Genomic DNA, 20,839 nt, shown 5'->3' on the forward strand with positions numbered 1-20,839 from the left:
GGTGCTCCATACTTGTCCAGTCCATCGATACATACTTTTTAAATGTTAATACAATTTAATTGTAATTCCATTTAATATGTTAAGTAATGTATTATATACAATAATGATAGTAATAGCAATAATAATAATACACATGACTCGACATTTTATTTCTTTTAAATTTCTTTTTAATGTTTCTTTTCGAGCGAGAGAGAGAGAGAGAGAGAGAGAGAGACAGAGCATGAGTGGGGGAGGGGCAGAGAGAGAGGCAGACACAGAATCTGAAGCAGGCTCCAGGCTCCAAGCTGTCAGCACAGAGCTGACACAGGGCTCGAACCCGTGAGCTGTGAGATCATGACCTGAGCCGAAGTCGGAAGTTCAACTGACTGAGCCACCCAGGCGCCCCCATGGCTCGACATTTTAAAAAGGAGATCAGTGAAAAATATCCCCAACTCTCTTACACTTTGGAAAATACTTTGGCATTATTTTGTAGAGCTAGAGATACTCCTAATCTGTGACCAGTGTCTCAGTATTTTAAAGAAACTCAAGCATGTATACCCATCAGAACAATTATAGCAGCACTGTTGTTTTTAGAGAGAGACAGAGAAAGAGCACACACCTGAGCGGGGAAGGGGCAGAGGGAGAGGGAGAGGGAGAGCAAATCTTAAGCAGGCATCATGCTCGGCGCAGAGCCCGATGCGGGGCTCAATCTCAAGACCATGAGATCATGAGCTGAGCTGAAATCGAGAGTTAGATGCTTAACCCACCAAGGTGTCCTGCAGCACTGTTTTTAATAGCCAAAAACTGGAGAAAAACAAATATCCATTGGCAGTAGAATGAATGAATTGTGGTGTATTTATGGTGAAAAAGGACTAAGTACAGTGGTCCCCTCAAACAAACACACACAAAAACGGATGGATCTCACAATATTGAGTGAAAGAATCAAGACCCAAAAGTACTTCCAGCTTTATCTGGTTCAGCGGGACTGAATTCTGTGGTTTAGGAATGAATGTATGTGTAAGTGGGAAAACTATAAAGAACAGCCAAGAGATATTATTGTAAAAGGCAGGATAGGGGTTACCTCTTGAGAGGGAGAATATATGATTAAAAAGGAGCCCTTGGGGTTTCTGGGATGCTAGAATTGTTGGGTTTTGTTTTTGTTTTTACTTAGTGACAGTTACCTGAGTGTGAGCTTTTTAATTTGTGGGAGTATATGTATATTTTATGATGTTTTCTTATGCAATTCACAATTTAAAAATATTTAGATTGCCCGGCTTTTCTACTCTCTAGTCCCCAGCTCCTCTGCTTGGAGGCAGCCAGTCCCATGTGTACGTACATTCACACACATGCTCAGAAAACACACACACACGCATATTTCTTGTTTTGCTTTAAGCACAACTAGCAGAAATTATGTAATTTTGAAGTAAAAAAGGAACAACCCACAAACATGTAAGCTGTGATTACTGTCCAGTTGTGTTTCACTCAACAGGTGGTTAATATGGATGTGTTCTCCCTGCCCCGTGTGCCACTTAACCTAATCTAACACCTGCTCTGTGTCAGAGTGGTTCCAAGAGCTTAATTTCATTTAATGCGGTTCTTCTAACAGACCAGTGAGACAGGCGCTGTTATTATCCCCATTTTATAGAGAGGGAAATCGAGGCTGTTGTGTCTTTGCTTCAGGGCTTCCTACATGTCGCAGTGATGGCGTTGAGACCTCACCAAGGGTTGTGTCGGGGATGGTCGCCTTGATCTCTAGTCCTGGGCTGTTCTGACAGGCCCCTTTCTCGCTGCAGGTGTCACTGTGCACCCAGGTGGCCCTGGGCATGGAGCACCTGTCCAACAATCGCTTTGTGCACAAGGACCTGGCCGCTCGGAACTGCCTGGTCAGTGCCCAGAGACAGGTGAAGGTGTCGGCCCTGGGACTCAGCAAGGATGTGTACAACAGGTAGAAGGACACCGGTCGGGGTGGTGAGGGCCAGAGGGCAGGTGAGGCTTGGGGGTATGTGGGAAAGTGCTTAGTGTCTGCTTGGTCCAAAGCTGGAGGGCTTGGGAGGGGACAGAGTTTCCCCATCCTTTCTCCAAAGGTGTAACAGGCTTCCTAGCCAGTGGGCCACAGGTCCCTGATGCTTGTAAGTTTTCTCTCTATAAAACATTATGAACCTTTTTTTATAGCTTTATAACAGTTTATATGTAATTTCACTGTCCGTGTGCTTCCCTTTGTAACTTCCTAAGTTCAGTAATTGCTATCTTGAAGCCTAAGACTTGGAGCTCAGCAGCCACTGCCAGAGATTGCTCTGGAATGTGCACTCACTCTGTAGCCTCTCCAGGGAACTTCCCCCTGGCTCTGAGTCACCACAGTTCCGTCTGGCTGTTCCTTTAGTCGTGATTGGTTTATCACTAGTAAAGCTCTTCAACTTTTCTTTCCATGTAATGTGTTGTTTTTCACATTTTCTTTTAAACAGAAAATGCATACGATTGTTAGCTTTTATTATTTATTTTTTAATTTTTAAAATAATGTTTATTTTTGAGAGAGAGAGAGAGACAGACAGAGCATGAGTGGGGGGAGGGGCAGAGAGAGAGGGAGACACAGAATCCGAAGCAGGCTCCAGGCTGTCGGCACAGAGCCCGACGCAGGGCTTGAGCCCACAAACTTTGAGATCACGGTCTGAGCCAAAGTCAGACACTTAACTGACTGAGCCACCCAGGCACCCCCGATTGTTAGCTTTTAAAAACATTAACATTTAGGCAAATTTTGATTCTTAACCAAATTTTTACCCTCAGACCCCACGTGGATGCCTCCAAATTTCATCCAGCACACCCCCCATGCTTTGCATAAATGTTAACCAATTTCTCTGAGGGCCTTGATGTAGAAAAATAGGGTTCTAGCCTGGGTATGAGACCCAGACGTGGGCTGAGGTTGGGATCCCAGGCCGTGTTCCCCATTCTATCCAGTGAGCTGGGGAGGCCCCACCCCACCCCTGTGTATGCTTCTTTCCCACAGTGAGTACTACCACTTCCGCCAGGCCTGGGTGCCGCTGCGTTGGATGTCCCCCGAGGCCATCCTGGAGGGCGATTTCTCCACGAAGTCCGACGTTTGGGCCTTTGGCGTACTGATGTGGGAAGTGTTCACCCATGGAGAGATGCCCCATGGTGGACAGGCAGATGATGAAGTGCTGGCAGGTAGGCAGTTGTGTTTCCAGAGGTTGATTGCAGATGTACAATCTCCAGGTGGAGAGTTTGCTCCTGAGGGTCCTGGGGCTGACTAAGCCTGCCTCACCTCTCAGGGCTGGTGTTAGCAGGTATACAGGCATGGCCACTCCAGCTGAAAGACTAATTAATATTTATATACTGGTTGGTAAACAGTCTTTGACCCCAGTGCCCAGTCCAGCTACTCTGATGCCTGCCCATTGACCCCACTTCAGTCCTCGTGCATTGCCTGCCTCCCGTGCGGCATGGACCCTGCCCCCACCAGTCAGAGAGACCCGGGGCCAGTGCCAGGGGAATCATCACCTTTGATTGCAAGATACTTCCTGCACACTCCTTGAGTCAGTGCCCACCCACCACTGGCAAGGGCCCCTGACCCTGAGTTGCCCTCATGTGGCTGCTTATGGGAACTGCAGGCCTCGCAGAGTCAGACAGGTGGTTAAACGTTTCGACTAATGCTCCACCGGCCATCTTCCCTACAGACTTGCAGGCTGGGAAGGCGAGACTCCCTCAGCCTGAGGGCTGCCCTTCCAAGCTCTATCGGCTGATGCAGCGCTGCTGGGCCCTCAGCCCCAAGGACCGGCCCTCCTTCAGTGAGATCGCCAACACCTTGGGAGACAACCCGGCAGACAGCAAGCCTTGAGGAAGGAGCCCAGGCAGGCCGTGCCTCAGGATGGTGTGGGCAGGGGAGGACCTCTTGAGGGGCACCCACAGCATGTTGGGCAAGATCCCTGTCTTCCTTGTCCCTAGGGGCCCTGCCCTGGGACCACAGGCACTATTAAGGTCTGGGCAGGGCCTGGGCTTTCCTCCTCTTCCTCATCCTCAGCCCTTGGGGAGGCTGATTCAGACCCAGACTGAGTGACCAGGGCCTTGAGCTGGGCAGCGTTCTCTGCCCCCCCTTCTCCCATCAGGGACAGTGTGGGTGCCTCAGGTAACCCCAGTTTCTGGCCTGGGTCTCCTTCCCTTAACCAGGTTCAGTTCTGCCAGTCATCTGCCAACTTGGCCCAGGGAGGGCTAAGCTGGGTCTGAGGGGAGTTCTTTAATATACTCAAGTTTCCTGGCTTGTTCTAGTCCACGGGGCCTACCTTGGGGTCTGCGGCAGGATTGTGGAAGATGCACCAGTGAGTCCTCAGCCCGTGGACTTGTGCACGCTGACCCAGACCCATGCCTCCCCCGCACCCTTCTCTCCTTTCCTCATCCTAAGTGCCTGGCAGATGAAGGAGTTTCAGGAGCTTTTGACACTATATAACCCGCCCTTTTTGTATGCACCATGGGCGGCTTTTGTATGTACTTGCAGCGTGGGGTGGGGGGCATGGGAGGGAGGAGTGGGCCCTGGAGGAGGTGGGGAGGATGGGCCACCCCTGCCTCACACCTTTGTTGTTGTTGTTGTTGTTTGTTTATTTGTTGTTGTTGTTTTTTTTTTAACACTCGCTGCTCTCAATAAAGAAGCCTTTTTTACAACCTGCCTCCGATGCTCATTCCGTGCCGTTGTCCATGGATGGTGTCCCTTCTTCCGTCACTTATCAGAAGCGGCCACATGCCTTCATGAAGTCTAGTGGGGTTTGGACAGGAATAACCAGTAAACACAGGTCTTTGTCTCTGTCTCGCAGAGCAGTTTAGAATATGGGTTGAGGATGCAAGGCCACCTCTTGTCTGTGTGACCCTGTGTTGCCCTGTGACTGCCAACTACTTATTCTTTGCTGGCTGGCTTAATCCTCATGCTCAGGTGGGGAGGGTAGGAGGCAGGGTGGGGGGACAAGTTAGAACAGGATTGGAGAAGGAATTAATAACAGATTCAGGTGTCTGAGTCCCTTTAAGATTCTAGGAGGGAGATAGAGCAGGTCGAACAGAGCAAAGAACTGGTGCTCGGTGTCTCATTGATGCCCTTGTTGAGGGCCCTCAACTGGTTTCTTGCTCCTTTGTTATTTAGACCTAGTGTCATCAATATTATTATTATTATTATTATTATTATTATTATTATTATTCCAATAGCTTCAGCCTGGTTCCCCATCCCAAAGAAATGAGTCCGTAACTCATTCTTTTTTATTTTTATAATTTGTTTTTTAAGTTTATTTATTTTGAGCGTGAGAGAGAGCAAAGAGGGGAGGGGCAGAGAGAGAGAGAGAGAGAGAGAGAGAGAGAGAGAAAGAATGCCAAGCAGGCTCCATGCTGTCCACACAGAGCCCCATGCGGGGCTCGAATTCACAAATTGTGAGATGATGACCTGAGCCGAAACCAAGAGGCAGACGTTGAACCGACTGAGCCACTCAGGTGCCCTGTAACTCATTCTTAACTCTGAAATAGGTCTGGTTCCTTCTGTTTCTCACCAAACTTCTCAGTAATGGAAATAATAGCTAATATTTATTGAATACCTGCTTTATACCAATGGCTTTGCTAAACACTTATCATTCCCCTTTCTCAGATTAGGAAACTGAAGCTCGGGGTGGTCAAGTAGTTTCCCAGAGGTTGCACAGCTAGTGAGTGAGCCACTTATTTGTGGATATACAGTGTGTCATATCCCTGAGATGTGTTGGAGTAAAAAAATCTGAGAACAACTTTTCTAGAAGAGTGTTTTTTTTAATGTGGGTTGCAGCCAGCGTTAAAAAAAAAAAAAAAGTAACAATAGAAATTATTAGAGTACATTGTATATACCTTAAGGGTAAGTATTCTTTTAAAAAATTTTGTTGGTAATATTTGATACATGTTTCTACATATTGGATTATGTCAGCCTTTGGGGTGGTGGTGCTGTACAATAAGCCCCAAATCTCAGTTGCTTACAATTTATTTTTCTCGCTCATGGATCTGCAGGTTGGTGAGGTTTGGCTGATCTTGGCTGGACCTAGCCCAGTTGGGCTGGGCTTGGCTCTAGGCTGAAGGTCTGGTGTGGGTCTCCTCTGCTGGCCCTAGAGCAGGCTATCCTGCAGTGACTGGAGCACAAGGGGTCAAGCCAGATCATGCATGCACCTATATCCATGAGTCTGTTAGTGTTTCATCAGCCAAAGCAAGTCACGTGTCAAAACCCAACATCAATCCCAGTAAGAGGTACTGCAAAGTCACGTGGCAAAGGATGTTGGATATCTAATTCCACCACAGGGTGTGAAGAATTGGGAGCAACGATCTAACTCACCACAGGTTATGATGTAAAAATGATTTCTTACTGTGGGTTGCACTCCAAAGAACTAGGAAGGTACTACTCTAGAAGGTCAATCACAGACTCCTGGTCTTCCTTGACCACTCGGCTGTGGCTACACTGCTGGCTACGTCTGCCTCTTCGAACTCTCCTCTCTTGACTTTGATGATGGTACTTTAGCTCCACCTTCTCTGACCAGCCTTCTCCAGCTCTGGCTGAGGCTTCCTTCTGTCTGCCCCAGAGCTAGCTGTTCTGGATTCTGTCCTTGGCTTTGCTCTCTTCATGTGCTTCCCCTTAGGAATCTCCTCTCACTTCACATGGCTTTAATCAGCCCTTCAGGGCGGGCAGTTCTCAGAGCATTAGCTCCAATTCTAGCTTCTGCCTCAAGGTGCAGACACATGCTGTCCATTTCCTTTTTTAATTTTTTTTAACGTTTATTTATTTTTGAGACAGAGACAGAGCATGAACGGGGGAGGGTCAGAGAGAGAGGGAGACACAGAATCTGAAACAGGCTCCAGGCTCTGAGCGGTCAGCACAGAGCCCGATGCGGGGCTCAAACTCACGGACCGCGAGATCATGACCTGAGCCGAAGTTGGACGCTTAACTGACTGAGCCACCCAGGCGCCCCATACACGCTGTCCATTTCCTACAGGACGTTTCCCACTGCCTGCTTCCCTGGGCCCTAACTGAACTTCTCTCTCTCACAAATCTGCTTCTTCAGCCAAGTTTTCTTTTTCCATCAATGGTACCAATGTTTGGAGCATAGTCACCCTGACTCAGTCCATCGTGAGCCCTCCTCTATATGGACCCCCTTCCCTGTGCAGTCCATCACCAAGATCCATTTATTCTACCTCTACCCGGTTTTCTTTCTTCACTTAATTGTAAGAGAAAAAAATTAAAAAATAATACTGGTCATGGAAGAAGGCAAATGGTACAGACTTGTATAAAGCAAAAAACACTCCTCTCTCTCCAACCCTGCTCTCCAGTGGTAAGTACCAGTAGTCTCTGGAGTGTGGCTTTCCAGACTTTTCCTGGGCACACTGAGTCACAACCTCTTTTCCATTCAATTCTCTCTAATGCTGCAATCACAACTGAGACTTGTTCTCCATGAAGAGCCCTTGCATAAAGGTTAATTCCAAATGCAAACACTTTCAGAGTGGTATTTTTTTTTTCTTTTGGTGATAGTAATTTTTTAAAATACTTATTTAGAGAGAAAGAGCATGAGCAGGGGAGGGGCAGAGAGAGAGAATCCCAAGCAGGCTCTGCACTGACAGCAGTGATGTGGTGGGGCTCAATCTCATGATTTGTGAGATCATGACCTGAGCCGAAATCAAGAGTTGGACACATGAGGTGCCTGGGTGGGTCAGTCGGTTGGCTCAGGTCATGATCTCATGGTCTGTGGGTTCCAGCCCCACATTGGGCTCTGTGCTGACATCTCAGAGCCTGGAGCCTGCTTCAGATTCTGTGTCTCCCTCTCTGCCCCTCGACCACTCACACTCTGTCTGTCTGTCTGTCTGTCTCTCTCTCTCTCAAAAATCAACATTAAAAAAAATTAAGAGTCAGGCACTTAACCAACTGAGGCACCTGACCTCTGGTGATAATAATTTTTAAAAGATATCCTTAATTTTTGTTCTGATATTTGGGTGATAAAAATCAGGAGAACGAAATAAAGGTCAATGTGGGAATGGTGTGGTATGTGGGGCATCTGGCTGGAATTCTGATGCCCCTCTGGAGGTCCTTCATGGTCAGGGGTAGACATGAGCGCCCATATTCCAAGGGGTTACAGTGATACAGGCCTTATCAGAGAAGCACCAAACTCACATTCCAGAGAGGCCAGGCGGGGCACTTATCTGAGCTCAGTGAGCTGTGTGGAGTCTATAGTGAACCTGACAGCAGAAGCCTCTGCTGTGGCCACCATTCAATTCAGCTCCGGGCTATAGTGCTCTTGCGGGTGCATAGACCAGGAGTTGCTAAAAATTCTAATTGGGAGAATCCAGATTTTTATGTAAAATGAAGCCATCCCAATCAGGCAAAGGAGCTGGGGCACTAATGCTGGTGTGCAATGGCTCAGGGATTGGGTGAAGTGGGAGAGGTCAATCTATTTGAAGGGAAGCTAAGAACTGTGCTCATTCCACACACCATACCCTGTGGATGTGGCAGACGGTAGTTGTCCTCTGGAGTGCCACTGCTAAGGGTTATCAACCATGTGTGTGTCTAAACTAGGGGTCTCAAACACAAAAGTCTTTAGAAGTCAGGCAAGAATGAAAGCCCAGGGCTGTGGTTCTATGACTGTACTGCTCAGGCAAATCACAGGCCCAAGCACCATTAGTGGCCCCTAAAGCTCTTCTGGAACCTATTTATGTATTTGACCTGTTCTTCCTCTTGAGCTAACACATTCCATATGTTAAACTACCTGTTATGTAGAGTAAATTAGGGGGGAAAAAAAACCTCTTTGAAACTATTGGGAAATGGGGAAGAGTAGGAGCTCTTAATTCCTTCCTGTAGTTAGGGGTTTGATGAGTGTGTGTATACGCACACACAATTAGGTCTCACAAATCACTTGAACATACTTTGTTTCAGTATTCTCAGTCTTTGGACTGTGGCTCACAGTAAGAAATGCAATTGACATCATCACCAAGTACACACACATATTGAGCCATATGAAATCAACAATATGCTACCCTCTTGATCTGTAAAATGGCAATTTTACATGGTTCAACCTAACAATAATGCAAACAAAAGTTTCATGCAAAAATATTTGCCCTTGCTTTTTGTGGTACTCATTTATTATTTTAAATGCTGGTTGCAGTACACTAAATTCATTTCATTACCACTACCACTAATGGGTCAAACAAAACCAACCACTTTATTTAGTCTTCACAAAAATTTGTAAGGAAAGGAAGTATCACTCTCCCATCCCCTTCAAAACAACCCGATGTTTATTCCAGGGAGGAATCGATTACCCCAGGAGCTCCTATTAACTGACCACTTACTCTATGCTTCAGCCTTTATCTCATGTAATTTGCATTAAGAACCTCAGCGGATGGGTACCAACGATGAGGAATATGATGGGAGTTTGGAGAGGTCGAACCCTTATTTCCAGGCGCAGGCTAGAAAGGGGCTGATTCCAGATTTGAGTAATTTCTGTAACTGCAAAGCCCAAGCAAGATATTTTCACGGCCTTGGAGCTGAGATCCAGACCCAAACCCTGAACCTGGGCTTTGCAGCGCTCCAGTTCTAACCGTCCACCCCTTCGTGGGCTTTCCATAGAAGGGTAAGGGGGTGTGTGTGTGTGTGTGTGTGTGCGCGCGTGTGTGCGTTTGTGTGCGCGGGCGCCTGTGTGTGCGCGAGCGCATGCTGGCTGGCTGGCTTATTTGCTGAAACTTTCTGTCTGGCTCTATTTTTTCCCAGGCCTTTGCACTGGCGGTAGGGTGGGCTTTATCCCCGGGACAACCCCCTCCCCCAGCCCAGCCCGCAGCTGGAAGTCTTCACTGATCTTCATCTCGTCTCCCTGCCCCCTTCGGGGACTGGGAGGCCGACTGTCTCCCCCCGGTCTTTTCCAGATGTATGTCTGCCAAAGATCCCTCCAGTATAGAGGATGATGAATGAGGACCGGGGAGCCGTTCTGGTGGGAAAGTGTCGTTGCCTGGAAAAAAGAGGGAAAGGGAAAGGAAGTCGGGGGGAGGGGAAGGGTTGGAGCGGCGGGGAAGCGACAAGTCTGGACGCCAGGGACCCAAGCCTCCTCGGCTCAGCCAGTAAATTTTGCCTCCCTTAGGAAGGCGTGGGGAAGTGCTCCAATCCCTGCACTCCCTTGGAATTTGGGCTGCATTATATCATATACTGCAACACGCACAATCCACTCAGGAACTACCCCAGTGTTTGCTTCCAGCCCTTCTAATGCCGGGTTCCCAGTGCTGCTCGCATTTCTCCGCGGGACTGAACTCCGGTCCACTCCCAGGCTTCCCCTCAGCAGGTTCCTCCCAATTCTCTCCACCATTCTCCGGTCAGGGGGGCGGAGTCGTACCTCCTCTCCTGTTCCTTTAAGAGGCGTCGGCTCCTCCCCTTTCGGAGTCGCCGTCTGACGCGGGATGACAGCAGCGAGTTCGGTATGTCTATGCAAATAAGCGCTCCCTGTGGGCCAATGGGGAGCGGAGGTGCCGGAACCACGGACCAATGCGGCGGGGGCGCAGGGGCTCACCATATAAGGAGCGGCCTCGCCATAAAAGGAAACATTGTATCTCTTTATATGGGGGGAAGGGTCGGGGGATCCCTCCGCCGCCAGCGCGTGGTCCCAGCCCCCTCCACCCGCCGTCTCGGCCGCGGCCAGCAGCCCCTGCCCCCCGGGGGACGCTGACGGCCGCCGGGCGCGCCGCCCTAGCATACGGACAGGGGGCGCTCCGAGCGGCCTGGGGCAACCCGGGCCACAGGGGCAGGAAAGTGAGGGCCCAGGTCGGCCCGGGCGTGCAGGGGCCCCGGGTTCGCAGCGGCGGCGGCGGCGGCAGCGATAGAGGCTCTAGTAGCAGCGGGAGTGCCGGGTTGAGCCGGGAAGCCGATGGCGGTGGCGGCGGCGGCTCCGATTCCTCGCTGACTGCCCGTCCGCCCTCCTGCATTGAGCGCCATGTTACCGAGCCAAGCTGGGGCCGCGGCGGCGCTGGGCCGGGGCTCGGCCCTGGGGGGCAGCCTGAACCGGACCCCGACGGGGCGGCCGGGAGGTGGCGGCGGCGGCGGCGGGACTCGCGGGGCTAACGGGGGCCGGGTTCCCGGGAACGGCGCGGGGCTCGGGCCGGGCCGCCTCGAGAGGGAGGCTGCAGCAGCAGCGACAACCACCCCGGCGCCCACCGCGGGGGCCCTCTACAGCGGCAGCGAGGGCGACTCGGAGTCGGGTGAGGAGGAGGAGCTGGGCGCGGAGCGGCGCGGCCTGAAGCGGAGCCTGAGCGAGATGGAGCTCGGCGTGGTGGTCGGTGGGCCCGAGGCGGCGGCGGCGGCCACCGGGGGCTATGGGCCGGTGAGCGGCGCGGTGAGCGGGGCCAAGCCGGGTAAGAAGACTCGGGGCCGCGTGAAGATCAAGATGGAGTTCATCGACAACAAACTGCGGCGCTACACGACCTTCAGCAAGAGGAAGACGGGCATCATGAAGAAGGTACCGGGCCGTGAGGCTGGCCGGCCACCGGGGACACGGAGGGTGGGGACGCGCAGGGGGAGCCCGGGAGGAAGGCAGAGCCGAGGCGGAGGTGAGAGGCGGCGAGTCTGCAGGAGCTGTGTGGGAGGGTATAGCTGTTACCCCAGGAGGGCGAGAGGGGAGGGGCGCTAAGGAAATGTGGGGAGAGGGGAGATGCCGCGAACGTCCAGAGAAGAGGGGAAAGGCGCCGAGGTGGGAGTGACGGGCGCGAGAGAGGAACAGGGCCCTTGCGGAGTGAAGGGGTGAAGAGTGGTTGTGGGAAGCTTGGAGGCTGCTTGGAAGGTGGTTAATGAGACGCGGGGGTCACTAGATCCAATGCCTTCTGGTGTTCGGGGGAGGGTGCTGGAAAAGCAGGGGGCCAAGGGAAGGTATGGAGGTGAAGAGGCTGAAGCTCTGTAACAACAATGAGCCAGCATGTGTGGGAAGAAGGTGGGCACCACAAGAGTAGTGCTGGCTGGAAGGACTGACAGGTATGATGACCGAATGGGGCTTAAGAGCCCCAGGTAAGGGAGCAAGGCAGGAGAACTGATGCTGCCCTGAGCAGCAGGGACTGAGTCGAGCGATGGCCATGTGTCTTCCTTTGCATCCACTGGAAACCCGCACACTCCCTGCAGGACAGACTTCAGAACCATCTGCCTTTGGGACAAGTGGTGTTTCCAGCCCTAGGGAGAATCTGTGCATGGAGTTTGGGGGGAAGGCAGGGAGGTTTGCAGAGGTACCTAGAAATTCTTCCTCTTCCAGCCAGCAATCCAGTCAATAGGGATGAGGAAAGGAGCCGTCTTGAGGTGTAGAAGATATGGGAAGGGGTGGAAGCAGGTGAACTGGGAAACAAGCTAGAACCCTGGGGACATTGGATAGTGTTTATTTCTGTCCCCTATAGAAACTAGAGCTGCTTCCAAGGTGGGTTGTGGAACTTTTGGGAGAGTAAGGATACCATCCATGGGGCCACCCTTGGTTTCCTTCCTGGGCTCATGGAAGGGTGGTAGCTGCTAATCTAGCCCCCGTCTCCTCTCCCATCATTCCAGATGCTACTGCATCAAGACAAAGAAAGAAAAAAGGGGGTAGCACAGTATTATAGGGCAGAAGGACAAATGGCAGCAGGTTAGGGCTTGTGTGGTTTCTGGGAAGAAACATGGGACAGCTTAGAACTTACGTGGCGTGGCCCCTTATCCCTAATGCGACTTACAGTGTGATAGCAACTTCAGTTTGGTTCCTGTGACAGTGAAGAGTGGGTGAGAGCCCTCTCTCCATGAGGCTCTTGGCACTAAGCTGTAGTCAGGAGCAGCTACCTGCCCCCTGCCACCCCAAGTCCCCTGAGGTTATATATTCTGTCACTAGGGGGCTGTGACTGTGCCTGAGGTATCTGCAGGTCAGTGGCTGCTCCTCAGAGGAGGAGCATGGTAGTTCTTCTGCTCTCCAGCTCACTTCCAGATATCTTGATAGACCCTTTCCCTGCCCCAGTCACTGGAGAGGAAGGTCCCTGGGGGACAGGGGGGGCGGACAGGGGGTTGAGATCACTGTGTATTTCTTTTCTTCCCTACTTCCCAAGGAAGGTAGAGAGAAATAGTTTGGCTGACCTACCCATCTCCTCCCCCCTACCCCCAGGCCTATGAGCTGTCCACGCTGACAGGGACACAGGTGCTGTTGCTGGTGGCCAGTGAAACAGGCCATGTGTATACCTTTGCCACCCGCAAACTGCAGCCAATGATCACCAGTGAGACTGGCAAGGCACTGATTCAGACCTGCCTCAACTCGCCAGACTCTCCACCCCGTTCAGACCCCACCACAGACCAGAGAATGAGTGCCACGGGCTTTGAAGAGACAGACCTCACCTACCAGGTGTCGGAGTCCGACAGCAGTGGGGAGACCAAGGTGTGTTTGGGTCGTCTATCTGAGGGGAAGGAAGGGGAGGGACTTCACCGGCAGAGAGGGGAGGGGGGTCCCCGTCTCTCCCTCACTCAGGATAGGTGCCCACCGAGGTGGGATGGAGCCGGGTTAGTGCCCCTCATCCTAGGGGACAGGTGTCCATCCTCGCCATCCTGACAGGAGGCCGGCCCCCTAGATAAGCGGGCGGCCTCCGTGCCCTTATAAGGCCGGCTCCGGCTCCAGGCCGGCCTCCCGCCTGCAGCCCGCCCGCCTGGCAGGGCCCTTGCATTCCTCCCGCCAGCTGTCTCCCTGCTGGGGGCGGGGGCGTAGCTTAGCCCTGCCCTCGCAGCGGGCTGAGTTGCCAGGGAGTAGGAAGGAAGCACTCGTGGGCTCCAGGGTCCTGGGAACCCAGCACTGTCGACAGGCGGGCTCGTTGACTGGGCTGGAGACTACCTTACTAGCCAGCCGCCTACCTCTTCAGGATGTCCGGGCCTGGGCACGTTTAGGGAGTGTATTCGCTGCTGCTAGGGATGCTGGCCCTAGTTACGCCTCCCCCTTCCTCTTCCCGGTAAGGAGAGGGGGCGGGGCTTCCTCCATTGCTCCTCTGGGGAGCCCCACCTTCCGGGTGGCCCTTCACTAACTGGCCAATCGGAGGAAGCGGCACTGTTTGCCTTAGCAACGCCTTCGCCAATCAGAGGCTTCGAGCTCAGCTGCCTAGCAAACATCCCGCACTGACCCACCCCCAGTATTTGAACCCCCTCAGTTCTCTGGGCTTGGTTCTCAGTTTGTGGCTTCCTCCTTCCCCTTCTAAGAACAAAGGCTCGCTGAGGGGAGGGTCAGTGCTCCGGGATACCCCCTCTTACTGGCATATCATCTGTAATTGCAAACTCTTGAAGCAGTAGGGCTCCTTTATTCCCAGGGAACTTTGTTGAAGGAATAAATTCCTTTGGTAGTTTAATAGGAGCGCCTATTTAATACGGGCTCAGTCGGTTGAGCATCTGACTCTTAATTTCAGCCCAGGTCACGATCTCCTGGTTAGTGAGATAAAGCTCTGCCTCAGGCTTGGGGCTGACAACCTGCTTGGGATTCTCTCTCTCTGCCCTTCCCCCATGTGCACACGTGCTCTCTCAAAATAAATAAACAAACATAAAAATAATAATAAATTATGTATTTAAAAAATTCCATTGATAGTTTAAATCGTTAAGTATTTGGCATGAGTGCTTAATTGCCAAACACCCAAGATCTCTCTGAAACCCTAAATTCCCTGAAAAACTCTTGTCCCTATCTCAGAAGCCTGGCAAATCAGAGCTGGAAAGATTTTTTAAAGGACATAGTAGCCCAGCCCCCTCATGTTTACAGAAGAGGAGAACTGAGGCTCGGAAAGAGGAAGTGATTTCCCCAGGGTCACATAGATGATTACTGCCAGAGCCGGGAATAGACCCCTGTGTCCTGGTCCCCCAGCCGATGTGATTTACCACAGTTCACTGGGGCAGAGAATTCAGGGAATTGGGATGGTATCCTCAGCAGAGCAGCAAATACTTACTGCTCTTTTTAGGTGTCAGGAACTTTATGTGTGTTAACCTATTAATCTTCACAACACCTATGGGGGTAGGTCTTCTCCTTTTACAGACGGGAAACTGAAGTTCAGCAGCTCAGTAACTTGCCCAGGGGTCAGACGGCAGGTAAATGGCAGAGCTGGGGTTTGAACCCAAGCTCACTGGTTCCAGTCTGGGTTGTGTCACGCCACACAAAGCTTCTGCAGGGGCAGGGTCCGGTAGAGGCTCACTGCTGCATCTTTCCTCTGGGTGTAGGACACACCGAAACCCGCGTTCACAGTCACCAACCTGCCGGGTACCACCTCCACCATCCAAACAGCACCCAGCACCTCTACCACCATGCAAGTCAGCAGCGGCCCCTCCTTCCCCATCACGAACTACCTGGCACCAGTGTCTGCTAGCGTCAGCCCCAGCGCTGTCAGCAGTGCCAACGGGACTGTGCTGAAGAGTACAGGCAGTGGCCCTGTCTCCTCCGGAGGCCTCATGCAGCTGCCTACCAGCTTCACCCTCATGCCCGGTGAGTCAAGTCACAAGGGGCAAACTGAGCGTGCCAAGAGTGGGTTTAGGGCTGGCACAAGGAGAACCTCTTTCCCTGCTAGAAGGAGGGTGGGCAGGGGCCAGAGCCTGAGAGAAGCCTCTTATATCCCACTGGTAGGCACACCCTTTCCCACTGGGACCGCTATTATCCTTGTCAATAAGTTTCAACCATACTCTCTGGCCTTGTCTAGCTAGCCCCGCCCTGTGCCCCCCACTGCCACAGGGACCATAGACATTCCACCACTTCCCTACCTTGAGTGGAGGATAGGTCATGTCCTTGATGGTTCAGTGCTAGCTCCTATGTCAACCAAGGAGGCAGAGGCAAGGCCTGGGGTGGGAGGAGGAGGGAAGTGCACGAGCAGAGGGCAGAAACCCATGGAGACAAGATTCAGGACACAAAGGGCCTGTTTAGCTCCCAGGAAAGATAGCTATGGGAGTTGGGGAGCAGTGTGCCAGACCCTGGGCCTAGGGTTGTTTGTGGGTACTTGGTGCAGGTGGTGGATGGGTAGGACAGAACATGAGTAAGTCTCTGTGTCTCATAGGTGGGGCAGTGGCCCAGCAGGTCCCAGTGCAGGCCATTCAGGTGCACCAGGCCCCACAGCAAGCGTCTCCCTCTCGCGACAGCAGCACAGACCTCACGCAGACCTCCTCCAGCGGGACAGGTATAGCTCAAAACTCTCACCTCCCTGCCCTGCCTCATTCATGAGGCCTAGCAGCAAAGTGCCCAGAAATATCCCTCCTATAACTAAGGTCTGAGAATTTCTTAATGTGGAGATGGAGGCATTTGGCTTAACCCTTATTCTAATCCTTATGGGAAATTCAGGTGAGGATGGCTGGGTTTGGAATCCTGCCCTGTGGTAGGGCTATGGATTCCAGGAAGAAATTAGGGAGCATTGAGGCCATGCTTCTCTTCATTCAGATGAGAAGCTGGAGGCCCAGAAAGAAGTTACTTGCCCAAAGACACATGTTTGCTTAATTATCAGGAAAGATTTATAAAGCAGTTTCCTTGTGGGAGGGTATCCTAGGTTCTGAGTAGCTGTAATTCCTCTTGGTGTCTCTAGTCATTTCAGAAATGATGAGACACTTTCAAAATAAAATTAATTTTAAGTTCTTGTTAGTGACAGTCTTGTTACACAAGGTGTGGTCTATGGACAGAAGCCTAGCATCATCTGGGAGCTTGATAGAAATGCAGACTCTTAAATCTTACCCCAAACCTACTGAACTAGAATCTGCTTTTTAACAAGATCCCAGGTGACCTTATGCACGTTAACGTTTGATGTTTAAAAGATGAGTTTGTTAGCCACACGTTTACAAAGAGGGAGAAGTGAGAACAAATAAAAATGGGATAATGGAACCCCCTGAAAAGGGAGTATGTGAGTTTCCTTAGAGTGGGTCAGTCATTGTAATCTTTGTTTTTCCCAGGGCCTTAGGGTCTTGGAACAAAGAATTCAGCAGATAGACAATTGAATGGTACAATGTGATAGGATACAATTAAAGGTTGGTGCTCTCGTGTTCAAGAAAAAAATAAGGCTTTTCTTAGTTGATGAAAGGGAGCAGAGGAATGAGTCTTCTCCCACTTCTGACCTGGGAAGTGGCATGAGGGCTCTGGAGTCCTGGAATTCCTGGGAGTGGGATGGGGGCCAGTGCCAACCTCACAGATGTGTGTCTGTGTTTGCCAGTGACATTGCCCGCCACCATCATGACGTCATCCGTGCCCACAACTGTGGGCGGCCACATGATGTACCCTAGTCCCCATGCGGTGATGTATGCACCCACCTCGGGCTTGGCTGATGGCAGCCTCACCGTGCTCAATGCCTTCTCCCAGGCGCCATCCACCATGCAGGTGTCCCACAGCCAGGTCCAGGAACAAGGTGAGTTGTGGGGTGGGGCTGAGAAAAGGAGGACCATTTCCTCCCTTATATACTCACATACTCAAATGGTCCCCCACATATACACCTAGATGTACACATTCACATACACAAACTAGGATGTCCACACATATACCTACACACACACACACACACACACACACACACACACACACACACACGAATGTTTGCACATATATTTTGACACCCATAGCTGTTCATAGGCTACATGTGCACTCTTGAAAACGCATACCTACATGCACACATGGACACGGACACATTTGGACACTCACCTTTGGGCACGTACGTCTGAGACTTACCGGGTCACTTGTGCATTTATCATCACTTCTCCGATAATCTGGAAGTTTCACTTGAGCAGGCGATTTGAGTATCTTTTGTGGTTTCCCACTGCAGGTGGTGTCCCCCAGGTGTTCCTGACGGCACCATCTGGGACAGTGCAGATCCCTGTTTCTGCAGTTCAGCTTCACCAGGTAGGTGGGGGGCACCCTTCACCCTATGCCAGCCAGCCAGCCATTTCTTTATCTTGACCTTGGGGATTCAATTTACCTATTGGTCAAAGCCAAGATCCCTAGTCAGGAGGCCTGTTTTCCTGGTCAGGCCTGTGGTGGACAGGCAGGCAAGCAGTGGGAGCTTCCCCTGGCTGGTCCCTCTTCCTTACACATCCTTTTCCCTCCAGATGGCTGTGATAGGGCAGCAGGCTGGGAGCAGCAGCAACCTCACCGAGTTACAGGTGGTGAACCTGGACGCCGCCCACAGCACCAAGAGTGACTGATCCGCCCTGCCGCCCTGGACAGATGGCCCAAGGGATGGCACCACTTATTTATTGTTGCCTTTTCACGTTTTCTTTACACACACGTTGACGGGCCGCAGGAGGGAGGCAGGGAGGAGGAGTGGGCAGCCACGGGACTGAGCCCTCTCACTCCAGCCAAAGAAATGGGCCAGCCTGCCCTCCACCCCGTCCTCCCTCACCCTCCCCTCCTAGCTCCACCTCCCATTTTCTGTTGATGGTGGGGCTGTCCTCCCTCCTCAGACTCCCCTTGCCAGCTTGGCTCCATGTTTGCCATGAGTATTAGCTTATCCAATGGGACCGTGCCCCACCTTCCCACACACAGGCCTCTGTGGGACTAGGCACCGTGTTCCCCCTGAGGAAGCAGTTGGGGTCCTCTCCCAGCCTTGCTGACTCTGTGTCAGCCCTGTGTCTGTCACAGGCTGGACAAAAAGAGCCCTACCCCTGCCCCTCAGGGAGCCACCTGGGGAGATGGGGCTTCTTCCCTCACGCTGCCGCCCCGTTGTCTCTGCAGCTCCTGAGAACTGGGCCTGTGCACAGAGCAGGTTTCTGGGGCCATCTGCCCTGCCCTGCCTTGCCAATCCCCTTGGGACTCCAGGGACTCCCGGGTTGGAGGGAACCACCAGTGTTCCCTCTCACCCTGTCTTCCCCCCCCTCTCCTCCCAGCTGCTTTACTTAAAGTTGATTTTGAACTTTTTATTTGAGGAGACGAAGTGAAAACAAATCTATAAATATATATTTTTAAAATATTTAAACTTTTTTTTATGGCGTTTTTCTCGTCCCCCTCCCTCCCCAAGCTCCCCTTCCCTGGGGAGCCCTGGGGCTCCCCGGAACTGGCTGGGCCTCTGGGGACAGAGCCACCCCATGAGCTCGGGGCCCACCAGTGTGTAGGGGAGATTCTGGGATTGCCCGGTCCTGGGTTGTTTCCAGGAGAAAACCGGGGGAGGGGCCCTCAGGCCATGCCCCAACGGGGTGGGGAGGGTGACCCACAGCCCTGGGTCTCTTTTTGCCCTTTAGGGCTGTTGCAAGGGAGAGGGAAGAGGGAGACCAAATGTGGGGGCGGGGGTGGGAGGGTGTCAGGTAGAGGCAACTGACTTCATTTGTGCCACACACATGGGCATTGCAGCCTTGCGCTCCCCCAGGCCTGCAGCTGCCTGGGGCCCAAGTTGCAGTGAGCAGGGTGGGGTCTGGGAGGGGGTGAGAGGCAGGAATGGGGGGCAGAAGAAATGGGAGCAGCTCTTGGGCTGAGTATAGAGATAGGGGAGCCAGAAATGGGCAGCTCTCCCAGGGAGTGAGCAGCTACTGTAACTTTTTTAAATTAAGACAAAAAGCCTTGAAGAAAATGACTTTATTTTTCTAAGTGTAACCTCAGTATTTATGTAATTTGTACAGGGGCCGTGCCCTACCCCACTCTGCCCACTACGGGGTAGACCTTGAGGATGGGCCAGCATAGGGGGAGGGTCTTTTACCCTGTGTCAGAGCCTACCTTCAACCCCTATATCCAGAAAGGGAGCTTTTTTTCAGAACAGGGCAGCAGTTGGGGTGGAGTTTTATTAACCCCTGTGACTGCCTTCAGGAAGAACAATCCTGCTTCTGTGATTAGGTGAAGGGGTGGGGGAAGTTTTTGTGCACAGCCTAGTTATCAAGGGGATGATTTGCCGACATGTTTGAGAACCCCTGTAACCTCTAACCCCCATTGCTGTCTTGCCCCAGTTTGGGGTACCAAGATGGAAGTCACCATTCTGGGCTTTCTCCTGGAGATAGCTGGGGTTTATGGGTGGCTTACAAGGCTGGGGCATGGCAAATCAGGGGCCAGAGAGTGGGGGAGCTTGGGACTCAGGTCTGTAACTGCCCAGCCCCCTTTCTCTGCTCTTGTTTCACTCCACGATCATTCACTCACTCCCCACTCCCCCACCCAGGGAAGGAGACTGATGAATTCCTCCTCTCCTTCTCACGAAAGACAGACCCAGTGAGTGAATCAGGCAAAGTGCTTATAATGTGTGTTGTGTGAGCGTGGCCTTGAGAGAACATGTGTGTGTCAGGGATGAGGTGGCATTTATATGTGCAGCAACCCTTGGTGTTTCCCTTCCTTGGTGACTCTGGAGTGCGTGTGTGTATGTGCGTGCGCGTGTGCATGTGTGTGCAAGTGTGTGTGCCTGAGTGTGTGTGTGTGTGTGCGTGTGTATGAACGTGGAGTGTGTATGTAAGTGGTTTCTACTTCCCCTGGGATGCTGACCCAGGAATAGTGGACATGGTCACAGTCCTATGTACAGAGCTTTCTTTTGTATTAAAAAAATACTCTTTCAATAAATGTATCATTTTTGTGCACAGACAGTGGGGTCTTTGCCTCCGTTTCTCCGTGTAGGGAGGGAGGGAAGAATGAAAAGGAATCAAACTCTAAACGTTGCTCTGAGATGCAAGCCTGGCTGCTTGATGAGAACAAGGGCAAAGCTAAGGGGTGCTTTGGGCTGCCCTGCGGCTTAATCTAAGGAACATTTCGGGGAGCTGGAGCCTTTATCTTTGTGCATGGTTTTGTTAGGTGTTTAGGCCAACACACAGATGAGCCATATTAATTTATAGGTAAAGTGACTCAACCAAGCCAAAGCACTGCTTAAGGAGTTTGGGTTTGGGAAACTCATGGCCACGTGACCTCGTGAAAACTCAAAGGACAGCTCCGGGCTGAAGGTGTAGGTTTCTGGTGGATGGGGAAGC

The 20,839-nt window shown here is 51.8% G+C and overlaps 2 protein-coding genes and 1 long non-coding RNA gene across 3 annotated transcripts in view; 2 read left to right on the plus strand and 1 right to left on the minus strand.

Annotated features, from left to right (window-relative positions):
• Positions 1-4,648, plus strand: part of PTK7 (protein tyrosine kinase 7 (inactive)) — a 62,860-nt gene extending 58,212 nt beyond the window's left edge. Inside the window, exons 18-20 of the mRNA XM_042986403.1 lie at positions 1,773-1,924; positions 2,981-3,159; positions 3,666-4,648. Of these exons, the coding sequence (XP_042842337.1) occupies positions 1,773-1,924; positions 2,981-3,159; positions 3,666-3,826 (492 nt within the window). The 3' untranslated portion in view covers positions 3,827-4,648. The remainder of the gene's footprint in view (positions 1-1,772; positions 1,925-2,980; positions 3,160-3,665) is intronic.
• Positions 4,649-9,081: 4,433 nt separating this feature from the next.
• LOC122238638 lies at positions 9,082-14,374 on the minus strand. Its single transcript, XR_006217657.1, has 3 exons — positions 13,832-14,374; positions 10,338-10,526; positions 9,082-9,959 (listed from the first exon to the last, which is right to left on the minus strand). It is a non-coding gene; the product is annotated as an uncharacterized LOC122238638 (long non-coding RNA).
• Positions 10,610-20,461, plus strand: SRF (serum response factor). Its single transcript, XM_015538929.2, has 7 exons — positions 10,610-11,453; positions 13,098-13,364; positions 15,170-15,431; positions 15,994-16,113; positions 17,131-17,322; positions 17,734-17,810; positions 18,017-20,461. Exons 1-7 carry the CDS (start codon positions 10,932-10,934, stop codon positions 18,110-18,112), a joined length of 1,536 nt encoding a protein of 511 aa, XP_015394415.2. The 5' UTR covers positions 10,610-10,931; the 3' UTR covers positions 18,113-20,461.
• Positions 20,462-20,839: the final 378 nt, after the last annotated feature.

The sequence above is a fragment of the Panthera tigris genome, chromosome B2 (genome assembly GCF_018350195.1).
Source record: "Panthera tigris isolate Pti1 chromosome B2, P.tigris_Pti1_mat1.1, whole genome shotgun sequence".
Lineage (NCBI taxonomy): Eukaryota > Metazoa > Chordata > Mammalia > Carnivora > Felidae > Panthera > Panthera tigris.

Coding starts and splice junctions, on each gene's coding strand:
- SRF (XM_015538929.2), top strand. CDS start 10,932: ATGTTACCGAGCCAAGCTGGGGCCGCGGCGGCGCTGGGCCGGGGCTCG. Junction 13,365..15,169: donor ACAGCAGTGGGGAGACCAAG/GTGTGTTTGGGT, acceptor CTCTGGGTGTAG/GACACACCGAAACCCGCGTT. Junction 17,323..17,733: donor CAGCCAGGTCCAGGAACAAG/GTGAGTTGTGGG, acceptor TTCCCACTGCAG/GTGGTGTCCCCCAGGTGTTC.